The sequence below is a fragment of the Myotis brandtii genome, unplaced genomic scaffold (assembly GCF_000412655.1).
Source record: "Myotis brandtii unplaced genomic scaffold, ASM41265v1 scaffold390, whole genome shotgun sequence".
NCBI lineage: Eukaryota > Metazoa > Chordata > Mammalia > Chiroptera > Vespertilionidae > Myotis > Myotis brandtii.
Window position 1 is genome coordinate 1,797,743 of NW_005364954.1, and position 13,536 is coordinate 1,811,278.

The 13,536-nt window shown below is 57.8% G+C and overlaps 1 protein-coding gene across 4 annotated transcripts in view; it reads left to right on the top strand.

Moving 5' to 3' along the window:
- Positions 1–7,624, top strand: part of ASAP1 (ArfGAP with SH3 domain, ankyrin repeat and PH domain 1) — a 195,468-nt gene extending 187,844 nt beyond the window's left edge. For all 4 annotated transcript variants that reach the window (XM_014544994.1, XM_014544995.1, XM_005872787.2 and 1 more), the window contains 4 exons: positions 1,560–1,618; positions 3,725–4,182; positions 4,938–5,060; positions 6,722–7,624. In XM_014544994.1, coding sequence (XP_014400480.1) covers positions 1,560–1,618; positions 3,725–4,182; positions 4,938–5,060; positions 6,722–6,796 — 715 coding nt within the window. In that variant the 3' untranslated portion in view covers positions 6,797–7,624. The remainder of the gene's footprint in view (positions 1–1,559; positions 1,619–3,724; positions 4,183–4,937; positions 5,061–6,721) is intronic.
- Positions 7,625–13,536: the final 5,912 nt, after the last annotated feature.

Consider the following 13,536-nt stretch of genomic DNA (forward strand, 5'->3'; position numbering starts at 1 on the left):
CCTGGCGCTGCCGGCCGGGCTGGGAGTGGACAGCCGTCCTCCATCCGGCTCCAGGTGGGACGGCCCTCACGTCCCTGAGTCAGTCTGCCAGAATGAGTTTTTATTTTCAGTTTTCCACCTGAAGTCCTTTTGTTCTGGTACTTTCCCTCTGGGCTCCATTTTGCAGGCGTGGGGATGAAAGGTAGTCCGCGGGACCGACAGCAGAGGTCCTCGGGCTTAGGGCTGTGAGTCTAGGTGCTTTGGAGCATCGTCCGTGGGCAGCACTACCCAGTCCCAACGCGAGGGCTCCGCTAGAGGCCCGGGCTGAGATAAGGACACGGGGCCACTTCCAGACCCAAAATCAGGGAGAAAGTCACCTGGCGTGTGTGGGCACAGCTTTCCAGAGTGTAGCCAAGGCTTAAAACACAAGCCTGCATTTCTTTAATGCCACTGGTTTTGTCTTGACAACCTGGGAGGTGGGCTGCTTAGCACGGGCGCACTTTTATAGATGAGGGTCACTGTTGGCCGGTGGTCTCAGCGCTGGACGCAGACCCTGGCTCTGCGCACTCCCCGCCCCGGGTCCCTTCCCTGGCGCCTGCCCTGCCTGCAGGACCTGAGGAAATCACTGCCCAAACGTGCCAAGCAAACCTGCTGGCGTTCACCGTTTCCAGCTCCTGGTGGCTTTATCGCAACGACAGTGGGACCCTGCTCAAGGCGGGTGGGACCTCAGGTGGCCAAGAGCGCGCAGGCCCCGGGGACCGAGGGCCAGCATAGGAGACACGTGCGCGCACGTCGTCTCTCTGAGCCCCGGTCTTGGTCTGTTGGCTTGGCTTTCCCTGTTCTCGTAAAGGCAGTTGGGGTAGGAGGGAAAAGCCAGTTCTGAGGACATCCGCGGGCAGAGCAGGAGGAGCGGGAGGTTAAAGCAGCTCTTGGAGAGACGACGGCGCTTGGCTGCTATCGCTCTGGGCCCTGGCGCTCCGTGGCTGCGACCCCGTCTTAAACGGAAGCAGCGGTTCCAATGAATAGATGCCCCTGTCCGCCGGCACTTAAAGGCCGTGGGTTAACATTTGACCCCTCGCATGACACCGGCGGCCTCCTGTCGCAGGGACCTGGGCCTTTTCCTGCTCATTTGCACGGGCTCCCAGAGGAGGCCAAGCCCAGGGGAGGGAGGTCACCTAGGAGGACGTGAGGGCTCTGAGTCCAGCAGAGCTGGGTCTGGATTTCCATGTCCATCACCCATCAGCCTCGCTCGGGGCCTCTGCCGGTCACCACGGTCTCCTCCTCTGACAGTGGGGCCGGCGAGGGTACCTCTGTGTGCCACACCGGGGACAGGACCAGCTGCTTTCACGGCCGGTGCCCTGGGAAAAGGCTGGGAGGAGGAGGAGTTAGTCGGAATCATTCAGAAACACCCTCCCAGCCGGGCAAACGCTGACTGATGGAAACTAGACCGTATCCTTTTGCTAAAGAGATCTGGCAAGGGTTCTTAGATGGTTCAGCACCGCCTCCGATTTCCTTGAATAACCTATCACCACCGATATTATGACACTTTTAGGTCCTAACTGATTTTTTTTATTAATTAGCACCGGTTCCGCGAAGTCTGCCCTTGGCCCGAGAGTTCTGCCCAAACTACCTCAGAAAGGTAAGGCCTCTCTTGTCTGAGGAGAGACTGTCTCTTTTCTCACTGCACTCCTTTGCAGCTCTGCGTGAAATATCATTATATATTTCTTATTACAAAAGTGATACCTGTTCATTCTAGGAGATTTGACAAATACAGGTAAGCAAAAAGGAGAAAATAAAAACCACCGGAAAATGCAAGCAATCAAGATAAGCTGGTGGGTCCATCCTTTTACTCGCTTTTCTGTGCTTTTCATACGTTTCCGTTTAAACTGATTTTTGTTGCTTGATAAATCAGAAACGTTTCACATCGTACATAAAACACATTTGCCTAACGGGTCACTTTTCCTGGCTGCCTAGTATTCCACTGCCTGGTGCCAGGATATGTTAAGCCGTCTCTGGTACTTAGTGGTCACGTGGTTTTGGGGTTTTCTTCACCATAAACAGTGCCGTGCTGAACATTGTAGCACAGACATCTCGGTGCCCGGCTCCATCCCTGCTGTGGGGTGGATTCCTAGGATCAGGGTGCCCGGCCCGACCCAGATCCCTGCTCTGGGATGGATTCCTAGGATCAGGGTGCCCGGCTCCATCCCTGCTGTGGGATGGATTTCTAGGATCAGGGTGTCCGGCTCCATCCCAGCTGTGGGATGGATTCCTAGGATCAGGGTGCCCGGCCCAGATCCCTGCTCCGAGGTGGATTTCTAGGATCAGGGTGCCCGGCTCCATCCCTGCTGTGGGATGGATTCCTAGGATCAGGGTGCCCGGCTCCATCCCTGCTGTGGGATGGATTTCTAGGATCAGGGTGCCTGGCCAGGCTCCATCACTGCTCTGGGTTTGTCTTCCTTTATTTATTTATTTTTTAATTTTACGATTGTCTCTCTGACTGAGTTAGATTCTTAGGGTGACAGCTTTTTCGTTGACTCACTCTGCGTGCTTAGTCAGCTATTTTCTTGCTGAGCCCTGTGTGACTGGCCCCTGCGCCAGGAGCCAGGGCTACAAACGAGTGAAAATGCGCATCCTGGCTCCGGGAAACCTGGCTGACAGTAAGAAGATGCTCTAGTGCAGCGGTTCTCAACCTGTGGGTCGCGACCCCTTTGGCAGTCGAACGACCCTTTCACAGGGGTTGCCTAAGACCATCCTGCATATCAGATACTTACATGACGATTCATAACAGTAGCAACATTACAGTTATGAAGTAGCAACGAAAATAATTTTATGGTTGGGGGTCACCACAACATGAGGAACTGTATTTAAAGGGCCAGAAGGTTGAGAACCACTGCTCTAGTGGGATGCTGAGAGCTGCCAGCTCCCGTCGGCCAGTTCCTGCTTAGAGTAACTCATGTGTTAGCAGGCAGCAAGGCGAGGCACAGAGAGGTTGTGTGAGTGTCCAAGGTCACACAGCTGGAAAGTAAGTGTTGGAGCTGGACTCGGAGACGTGTCCTCGGTCCTGAGTTCTCCGGGACAGAGCTGTGCCAGGAGCTGTGGGAGTGGTCCCCGGGCACCCGTCCCAGGCTGTGGTGGGCACGCAGCCCAGCGCCGAAGGGAAGAGGAGGAACTGACTTAGAAATGCACCCAGACCTATTCAGTGGGGAATAAGTCAGAGTTGCAGACATTGTAGATGTTGTGGTCCCGTTTATGGTTTATTGTCATCATGTTTATTCATGAGCGCATGTACCTGGGTCCCCAAAATGTGATGGGGGTGGGGGGAGAGAAACCTCTTCCTACTGACGCTAAGGAATTTTTATTAGCTGGCAAATACTCTTGCAAAACAGTGTATAGATGAAAGCAGACAAAAGCTTTATGTCTGGAAAATACACTAAAAAGTCAAAAAGGAAATACAAGAAAATATTTGCAATGGCTACAGTTAGGTGATGGACTTCTGGGAACTTTGAACTCTGTACACTTGCCGACTCTCATCTGTATTGTTCATGGTTGTGGGGTTTTTTAATTGTGGGCTCGTTCGGACATCCTTCCCTACGTCACTGAGCGTACACGTGAGTTGTGACATGGGAGGCTTCCAGGCTCCCGGTCCTGTCTGTTTAACAAGGGCTCCAGGTGCTCACGTGGGGTCGTGCTCAGCAGGTGCCCCCCTGTCCGTCCCGTGACCCCCCTCTTTGGCTTGTTCCCGCAGTGGCACTCCGGAAGACCGAGACCAGCCACCATCTCTCCCTGGACAAGGCCAGCATCCCGCCCGAAGGCGTCCAGAAATCGGCGCCGCTGGCAGACCTACCCCAGAAGCCCCCTGGAGACCTGCCCCCGAAGCCCACTGAGCTGGCTCCCAAGCCCCAAATCGGAGATCTGCCACCTAAGCCAGGAGAACTGCCCCCCAAGCCTCAGCTGGGCGACCTGCCCCCCAAGCCCCACCTCTCAGACCTGCCCCCCAAACCACAGATGAAGGACCTGCCTCCCAAACCGCAGCTGGCGGACCTGCTGGCCAAGGCCCTGCCCACCGACGTCGCCCCGAAGTCGCACTCGGTGGATCTCTCCCCGAACGTGCCGGCCCGCGACGCCATCCAGAAGCAGGCCTCCGAGGACTCCAATGACCTGACGCCCGAGATGCCCGTGCCGCTGCCCAGGAAGATCAACACGGTGGGTCCGAAACCGGGGTGTGGGGGCGGGGGCTCATGCAGCAGGAGCAGGGTCAGCAGGCCACGGAGGGAGAAGCCAGGCACCGCAGGAGAGGCGCTCTTTCTGTGACTGACTGTTGACTGCGCTGGGCGCCCAGCGCGTCCTCTGCAAGGTCATTTCCCCATTTCCATCTTCCTGTTTGCAAAGAACTGGAAGTTCAACAGATCAGAGCCCAAGTCAAGTTGGTCAAACCTCAGCTTTGGGGAAGTGCCCGCTGCCAGGCCAGCTCCTGCTGACGCTGCTTCGCATGAAGCCGGGAAATGTTTGCGCTGCACATCGAGCGGCCGAAGCTGCAGATGTGCTTTGCATCATGCTTCCCAAATCCATGTTTAGACTCTGCGTCATCCGGGCCTGCGAGGGGGGGGGGGGGGGGGGGGGCTTCCCAAATCCATGTTTAGACTCTGCGTCATCCGGGCCTGCGAGGGGGGGGGGGGGCGTGCTGTGTCCCTGGTGGAGCCAGACTGTCCCCTGCCCTCGTGGTGAAAGTGATGGCCGATGCCCGCTCGCCTGGGCCGGGCTCTCCCCTGATGCCAAGGGAAGGGACAGGGACTGTGGCATCTTGAGATGTCTTGGTACACGGAGCCCATGGCAGACCTGCTCCGCGTTCACAGCGGAGAAACTGAGGCTCAAGGGGGTCCCGCCCCTGCCCACGGCCAGCGAGCCCTGTGCTCCCTTTGGTCAGGCCTGGCGGCTAACAGCCCGTCTCTGTGCCGCAGGGGAAAAACAAGGTGAGGCGCGTGAAGACCATCTACGACTGCCAGGCCGACAACGACGACGAGCTGACCTTCATTGAGGGCGAGGTGATCATCGTCACCGGGGAGGAGGACCAGGAGTGGTGGGTACGTACCCGCACCGTTCCTTCCCCTCCCGGTTCCCTCAGGCGTGGGCTGCACCGGCGGGGCCCTGCCCGCCCTGCTGGGAGCCGTGCCCTGCACCCTGGGACCCTGCCCTCCTGGTGGGGACCATCTGTCCCTGTCTCACCTGCCAGAGCAGCTGTGGGTCAGGGAGTTCACGTGGGATGCGCTTCAGCCGTGGTCACACCTGGGGGATTCTTCACATTTTCCCGATGCAAACCCAGAGCTCCGGGAAGCACGTTGCCCGAGGCGTGTGGCGGGTCAGCGGGCAGTGCCGGTCCCGAACCTGCGTGCTCGGCTGCCGTGGGCTGGACACAGCCGTGCTCCAGGCCCTCTGTTTTGCGGGTCCGTCACGGAGGGACCGACAGGTGGCCTGGCCGGGCTCTCAGAGCCCTCCCCTCTGTCTGTCATCGGAGCCCACGTGTTGGTCTTGTTATGTTTCCCACGACGGACCTCCCATAATCAGCTCCCACAGACGTAACAGCTAGAAGCTTCTGCAGGTGACAGGCCAAGGCTCAGGCAGCAGCCGGGGAACCTGCCGGGGCCACAGTGCTCTCAAACCTTCACACATCTTCCCCCACAGCGGCCAGGAAACAGGCTCAGTCCACAGCAGCCCTCCCAGGCGGGGCGTTCTCTGTCATCTCACAAGCAGCCGAGGGAAGGGTGTTTCAGCCCGCGTTACAGGCAGGAGGCTGAGCACTCTGGGTCCCGCTCGCCCAGAGGGAGAGCAGTCGAGCCCCTAAGACAGGGGTGGGCAAACTTTTTGACTCGAGGGCCACATGGGTTCTTAAACTGGACCGGAGGGCCGGAACAAAAGCATGGATGGAGTGTTTGTGTGAACTAATATAAATTCAAAGTAAACATCATTACATAAAAGGGTTCGGTCTTTTTTTTTTTTAGTTTTATTCATTTCAAACGGGCCGGATCCGGCCCGCGGGCCGTAGTTTGCCCACGGCTGCCCTAAGAGCACACATTTCATTCTGTTTCTAACGCACGAGGCCTCTTGGTTTCTCCCCCACCTGTGTGTCCACCACCCCAAGCCGGGTCTCCCTCCATCACCTTTACCCCCTTCCCCCTCTCTGCCTCCCCCGCCTCCCTCCCTCTGGCATCACCACACTATGGTCTGTGTCTGTGAGTGTTTTGTTTGTTTATGTGTTTGCTCTGTCCCTTCACCTTTTCCACCCAACCCCCCCCTCTGACAGCTGCCAGCCCGCTCTCTGTCTCTGAGTCTGTGTCTGTTTTGTTAGTTTTGTTCATTTGACTCCCCAAATGCGAGCGATCCTGTGGTGCTTGTCTCCCTCTGACTGACGCTCTCACTGAGCGTAGTGCTCTCCAGGTCCCTGCCTGTAGACCAGCGGTTCTCAACCTGTGGGTCGCGACCCCTTTGGCGGTAGAACGACCCTTTCACAGGGGTCGCCTAAGACCATCCTGCATATCAGATATTTACATGACGATTCGTAACAGTAGCAACATTACAGTTATGAAGTAGCAACGAAAATAATTCTATGGTTGGGTCACAACATGAGGGACTGTATTTAAAGGGCCAGAAGGTTGAGAACCACTGCTGTAGACAGGATTCTCGCAGGCTGCCGGGCCCTGGCCCAGCGGGCCTGCCTCCACCTGACGCCTCTTGCTTCTCCCCCCAGATCGGCCACATCGAGGGAGAGCCCGAAAGGAAAGGGGTCTTTCCTGTGTCCTTTGTTCACATCCTGTCCGACTAGCGAGAAGGAGAACCTGAGACTGTCCACACCCTTCATGGCTGACGCCGCCTCTGCAGCGCCCTGTGCACACGTGTATATAGCTGCTGTTACAGAACCTGACCCGCCCGGGGCGCCCAGGAGGGAGCGTGGTGTGTGTTGTAAATAAATGCCCTGTTATCTTCCGCCTTCGCCAGTATTAATGGGAGCCTGGGACCGGCGTCTTCCTGGTTTGCCAAAGCCATCCTGGCGTCTAGCACCTACATCTCTCTCTCTGCCGTTTTCCAAGCGAGCAGGAGCCTAGGAACCGCCGGCTTTGCACACAGAAGTGGTCTCAGCTGCACCCAAAGGCACAGCGTGGACTGTGCCCAGCGGCGGCGTTCTCCCCGTTACTGAGCGAGCACGGTCACCGGGCGGCCTGTCTTCTGGGGAGACTCTGAGCTCCGACAGGCCGCCTGCAGTCTGTGCTCACAGTTTACAGCTCCAGCGCCCGCCGGGCATCTATGACAGCAAGTGCTCGGTTAAACGTGAGTGTGATCCCTTCAGCAGAACAGTCACGCCCCCAGCCTCGGGGGCGCGCAGGTCGGCCAGTGGACTCAGACGTCCCGGGAGCAGTGCCCACCCGAGACGTTACCTCATTATGCAAAGATGACGTAGCCTTCATGACGATTCGGACAGAAGCTAATGCCCTCGGTGACGTTCCTCTTTCAGGCCCGAGGGCTGCCAGGAACTCAGCCTCCTCGCCGTGCATGCGTTAGACGCCTCCGGAGCCTGCCTTCCGTAAAGGACCGCGGAGCCGGTGGCCTGCACACTTTAACCTGATTGCCATTAAAAGCAGAGATGATAAGGTTGCGACGATGTTTGTGTCTAGTCAGCCCCGTGGCTTTCTCTCACGCGTGTGGCTCTCCCCGTCATGTTATGAATTAGCACCCTTCCCGTGTGAAAACATCTCGTGCGTCCATCTACATTATGTTTGGAGCTCTGTCCCTGACACATTTAAACCCTTCAGGGATCAGTCAGGAGGAGGACGGATTAGAAGTCACCCTGCCCTCGGTCTCCCCACCGTCGAACCAGGTGCTGAAACCGACCTTTTCTTCCTCCTGGCTCTTGGTTAAACCCCGATCGTAGGAAGTCCCCAGCCCCAAGCCCTGTTCGGTAGACACGTCACCTCCAAGTCAGCCCATCACCGAGGTCCTGGTGCTGCTGTCACCCGACTGTGGCGAAATCTCTTCCCCCCATGAGGCCCCTGTTGGTTTCCTTCTCACCCAGTGCGTGGGTCAGACCAGCAGGAACGCTGCGCCTGCGCCAGGCTTTCGCGTGAGTCAGGAATTTGAAAAGAATACAGCGGGTTCGCTCCCCCACCGGTGGGGCTGAGCCCTGACCGGGCCCATGTGTTGTTCTGCCACCGCATTCGCTTAAACTGCTCTGTTGGCAAAGCACACAGGAAGCAGCTTTCTTAAGCAGATCATCTTGACAGTGAGTGAGGCGTGTTCATTTCACAGAAGCACAATCCCTCCCGAGCCCTTAGGGAAAGCCGTCATTGACCGTCACTGCGCCCGGCGCCGGTGAATTCAGTCCCGCGCACATGGTCGCCAAGAGAGCTTGGGGCAGCCACTGGGTTAGGAAACCGCGTGGCAGGCCTGCCGCCCCCCTCAGCTGTGACTCCTGCGGCCAGGGGCCTGGGGTGTGGCCGGCGGTGTCTGCAGCCTCAGGACGTAGGCCACACTCGTGTCAGGGCAGGAAGTCACCCTCCCACGCCCCTCAGCGTCCCGGTTCAGTTACACGTTTTCAGTTGCATTGAAAAACTCATCTTTGCAGCCTCCAGTGTTTTAACTGATCTCAAAATAACTGGCTTCTTAAAAAACACACACACTAGATGTCTGAGATGACGTGGAATCCATGTCTGCTCTTCTTCCCCTTCCCAGCAACGTGAACGCGTTTTTCACACCCTTTCTCCTTTCGGGTTTGTCTCCGTTTCCCATCAGGAATCTGAGCTCTCTCCAGCCAGCTGACCCTGGGACGCCTCTGCTGGTCTTAGTTGAGTTGATATCTGATCATTGTTCTGAAACTCAGTGAGCCACTATCTGCAATTTTGTACATGAGATAGTATTTTGAAGGTATGGAACCTTATGGGGAAAAAAATAGCTAATGAGTTCTCTCTTCCCCCAGAGGGGAACGGTATGTTCTGCAAATAGCGTGTCTTATTTTCCTGTTGAACAGCGATGCTATTTATTTTTTTATTGCCTAGGACTCCAGCCTGTTGTATAGCCTCCCATGGACCACTCGGTAAATCCCGACTCCCACCTGGACATTTCCCTCGGACATCAGTACTCTTGTCCGTTCACGTGTATTTAATGTGACAGTGTTTTTTCAGTACTGTATGTGTTCATTTCTACTTTTTTTAATATTTAAAATTGCTTTTAAATAAACATATTCTCAGTTGATCCCAAACATCTGTGCCATCAGGCCATTCTGTGAGCTGCCCGCTCCTCCTCCGATTGGAGAAGACCAAGACCCCTGGGCGTGTGGTGGGGGTAGAGATAACACAGGTCCCTGCAGCTCCCATGTAAAAGCTCGATTTGGATGCGTAAAAAAGTGCATCTGGCCCTGGCTGGTTTGGCTCAGCGGATAGAGCATCGGCCTGCGGACTGAAGGGTCCCAGGTTCGATTCCCATCAAGGCCACGTACCTGGGTTGCAGACTCTGACATGCAGGAGGCAACCAATCAATGTGTCTCTCTCACATCAGTATTTGTGTCTCCCTTCCCCACTCTCTAAAAAAAATCAATGGAAAAAAATGTCCTTGGTGAGAATTAAAAATACATATATATATGCATCCGTTTCCTGGTCTTACACAACATGGCCCTCCACATCTTGCCCCCCCTTTCCCACTCCCACCTCCCCAGCACCCACATGTGGCCCTGTTTATGTGGGGAGGGAGGTTGGGAGGGGTGGTGCCTGCTCAGACCACGTGCTGTAAGTTGCTATTAGCCTGGGGCTGCCCTGTGGGGAGCAGACCTAGGGCCTGACACCTGCCTGCATCCTCCTCACAGCCCATGAGAGGCAGGAGCCTTCCGCTTCCTGGAGCTGGTAAATGAGGCTCCAGTTCACTTCCGGCAGGAGACGTCATCCTATATTATAAAAGCCTAATATGCAAATTGACAACGGTGGAACGACTGGTGGTTATGATCCTCACTGACCACCAGAGGGCAGATGCTCAACGCAGGAGCTGCCTGCAGGCCCCAGGCCAGCCAAGGCAGATGCCAGCAGGGGGGCCCCGCCGGTTGCCCCATAGAGGGAGATGACGAGCGAGCAGGCGGCACCAGGTCCGCCAAGGTGGGTGCGAGTGGGGGACCCCGATCACCCCGCCAGTCACCCCACAGATGGGCCCTGATCACCAGCCAGGCCTAGGGACCCTACCCATGCACGAATTTTGTGCACCGTGCCTCTAGTGGTTAATAAATGCCTGAGTCAGGAGCCCAGACCAGTGGCTCTGGCTCCAAGGCCCCCACAGGGATCCTGCCACATGGAGACAGTCCCCGCCACAGCGCTCTAGCCAAAGACAGCGGTGAGAGCTGACGGGGCCAGGGCATGGCAGGCTGAAGTGTCGGTCTCCTTGCTTCCGTCCAACCAAGTGGGCAGGACCCACCCTGCACATGCTGCCGGGAGGAGGGCTTGGGCCGGGACCGGGAGAGGAACAGGGAGAGACCAACATGATTACCTGGATAATGCAGGCAGCGGTGTCCATCCGACTACACGAGGGCACCATGTTGGCATGTTGCAAACCTGGGACGGTCTGTGTGAAGTTGATGGACGCACCACTGAAAGGCAGCCACCAGTGCGCAAGGCCCCTCTGCTCCCCCCCCCCCCCCCCCCCCCCGGGCAGCGGGGTGTCCATCTGACTACAGGAGGGTGCCATGCTGGCATGTTGCAAACCTGGGACAGGGTCTGTGTGAAGTTGATGGACTCACCATTGGAAGGCAGCCACCAGTACGCAAGGCCCCTCTGCCCCCCCCCCCTCCACAGCCCTCTCCCGCGTGTCCTGTACATACGTCAGTCCTCCTCGAGGTAACGTCCTCCTGAGACACGCCTTCGGGTAAGGAGATCACTCACGGAGCTGGAGTGACCTCCCGGTCACAGTAAGTCCTGGGGCAGTGCCAGCCCTGGTCTCCCCCCACTCCCTCCCCAGCCTGCTCTTCCCCTAACCCTGTGTCCCCCCCTCTCCGGGGATGTGGGTGTCCCTGTGGCTGGGAGGGTGGAGGTGATAATTACTAGGGTAATTCCACCTGCGGTACTTGCCCCCCACGTACACACATGTCCTCATCTGTCCTGAATGGCCGTCTTGTTTGCAGAGTCTGCAGATGGGCTCACCCCTTGAGCCAGGGCGGGCTGAGGGTGTGCACCCCGCCCTACAGGGATGGGTGCCACACCTCCAACCTGGCCTCGCAGCCCACAGCCGGGTGAAGGTGAGGTCAGCTCAGCCACACTGCCTACCCCTGAACGTTCTTTCTGCTGAAATGCTGCCAAGACTGTGGGTGCAAAGCCGTGCCGTACACTGGGTTCCTGAGGAGGTTGTGGGTGGGGCAAGGGGGTGACTAAGTAACTTAGGGGGCGGGGAGCTTGCTGGAGGAAGTTGGGTGCGCTCCTCCTAGGCCTGCGGGTGAGCAGGTGAAGGCAAGCAGCTGACGCAGGTGGGAGGGACAGCTGGCGAGGCAGCAGGCCAAGGGCTCTATCAGCAGGGTCGCGTTCCTGGACAATGCTCCGCGGTAGAACTCTAATTTCCCCCATTTTACAGTTTGGGAGACTGAGGCTCAGGGAAGTCAAGGCGAAGTCAAGTTGCTCGTGAAGGGCGGAGGCTGGACTTGAACCCCAAGGTCGGGGCCCTCGCGGCTCCCGGCTGTGACCCTGGGCTTCCCTTTCTGAAGAGAAGCAGGGTCAAAGCCTGTCACCCTCCCAGGGACAGGTCTGCCGGCCAGGGGAGTGGAAACCACGGACAGGGTGGCGTTTCCCATTCAGAGAAGGCGCGGCATCTGCCAGATGGGCCGGGAGTGGTTGCTGGACAGCTGCTCCGTGCCCCCCTCCCAGCCCCCCCAGCCCTCCAGCCGGGGAGCCAGAGGGGCTGGCACCGGGGTGTCCTGCACCTGCAGGATGTGACCGAGGAGAGCAGCCAGTGAGCGAGCGTCATCCGTGAGCACAGCAGCCCGTAGGCAGACGCCGAAGCTGCTAAGCTCCTGAAAGCAGGAATTACAGCTCAGAAGCAGCTGTTTTGCAAAAATCTTACCACACAGCAAACCCGAGCAGAGGCTCAGAGGCCAAAGCTGTGACCTTCTGCAAAACCGCCAGGGGACAAGCCTCGTTCGGCTTCACGTTTTTGGGGACAGAATTTTGAGTTTTGCTTTTCAGGTAAGTCCAAGCAGATTTGAGGACAAGAGATGGCCACTGTGTTCCCTGCACCCTGGCCTGAAACCACATCAGGGCCAAGCTCTCAGATTTGGGAGCATCACCTGGGGCCTCGGTATTAGAGTCGGCTTCCCGGGGCCTGCCCCTGGGGTCTCGCAGGGGCCTGGGGTTCGGCCTTTCGCCAGCATCCCCAGGGGAGGCCCAGGCAGCGCGGGAGGTGCAGGTCCTCCCTGGACCACTGGTCAGCCCCTAAGAATCTAGAACTGACTCCAAAAAAGGGAGGGTCACCCAGAGTCCAGAACTCTGCCCGGGGGTCCTTCTAATAATGGTGAGCCCCTCCTACGGCCCAGCCCCCCACACCTCCAGCCGCCACTCGCCTGCCACCTTAAGGGGCAGTGACAAGGATGAGGGATCTGGAGTTTGATAGGCCGCTCCCCTCCCCTCCCCCCTCCCCTGGGCTGCTTACTAGCACATGTGTCCCCTGGGCAGGCATTGAAAGGCCTCCTGTGGCGGCCCTCCCTGTGTGACCTGGGGACACCGGTTCTTAGACGCACCACGGAGCACAGAGGCTATGGCCTTGCAGATACAACACTGCTCAGACGCCCACCAGGTGCTGGGGGTGGGGGGTGCAGGGGGGGCGCCCATCCCTAAAAGCTGATGTGCATTTTCCCAGGCTCAGCACTGGCTTCCCCGGCCCAGAGTGAGCCAGCAAGCAGAGCCTGGTGCCCAGCCCCCACCCCCACCTGCACCTCCACAGCTTCTGCTCGCCCCTGAGGGTGGCAGCTCTGGGGCCTGGCCTGACGCATCATGGCCGTTTGTTGCCCGGGGGGCAGGATGGGGGAGCTTAAGGGTCAGGTGTGGGAATCAGAGAACCATGGCACTGAGCCCGAAGCCCAGCCTCCGTGTCCTCCTCTGCCCACTGGGATATCGGTGCTCACGTCGCAGAGTGAGGGTGGGGATTCTGTAATAACGAGGCGGCGCCGGGAGGGTGCGTGGCCCCTGATGCTCGACTCCTGGCAGCACAGGGTAGTTCTCAGCACTTGTCCTCTCAGGGACTTTAAACGTCACCGTCCCCGGTGACAAGTGAGAGATCAGTCACCATCGGGTCAGTGCCTGACATGCACCTGTGGAAGCATCTGCACGAGCACCCGCTGTTGAAAGCAGGTGATGGCACGGGGAGCGTCTCTTCTTTCTTTCCTTCCCTCCCTCCCTCCCTTCCTTCCTTCCTTCCTTCCTTTCTTCCTTCCTTCCTTCCTTCCTTCCTTCCTTCCTTCCTTCCTTCTTCCTTCCTTCTTTCTTCCTTCCTTCTTCCTTCCTCCCTTCCTTCTTTCCTTCCTTCCTTCCTTCCTTCTTCCTTCCTTCCTTC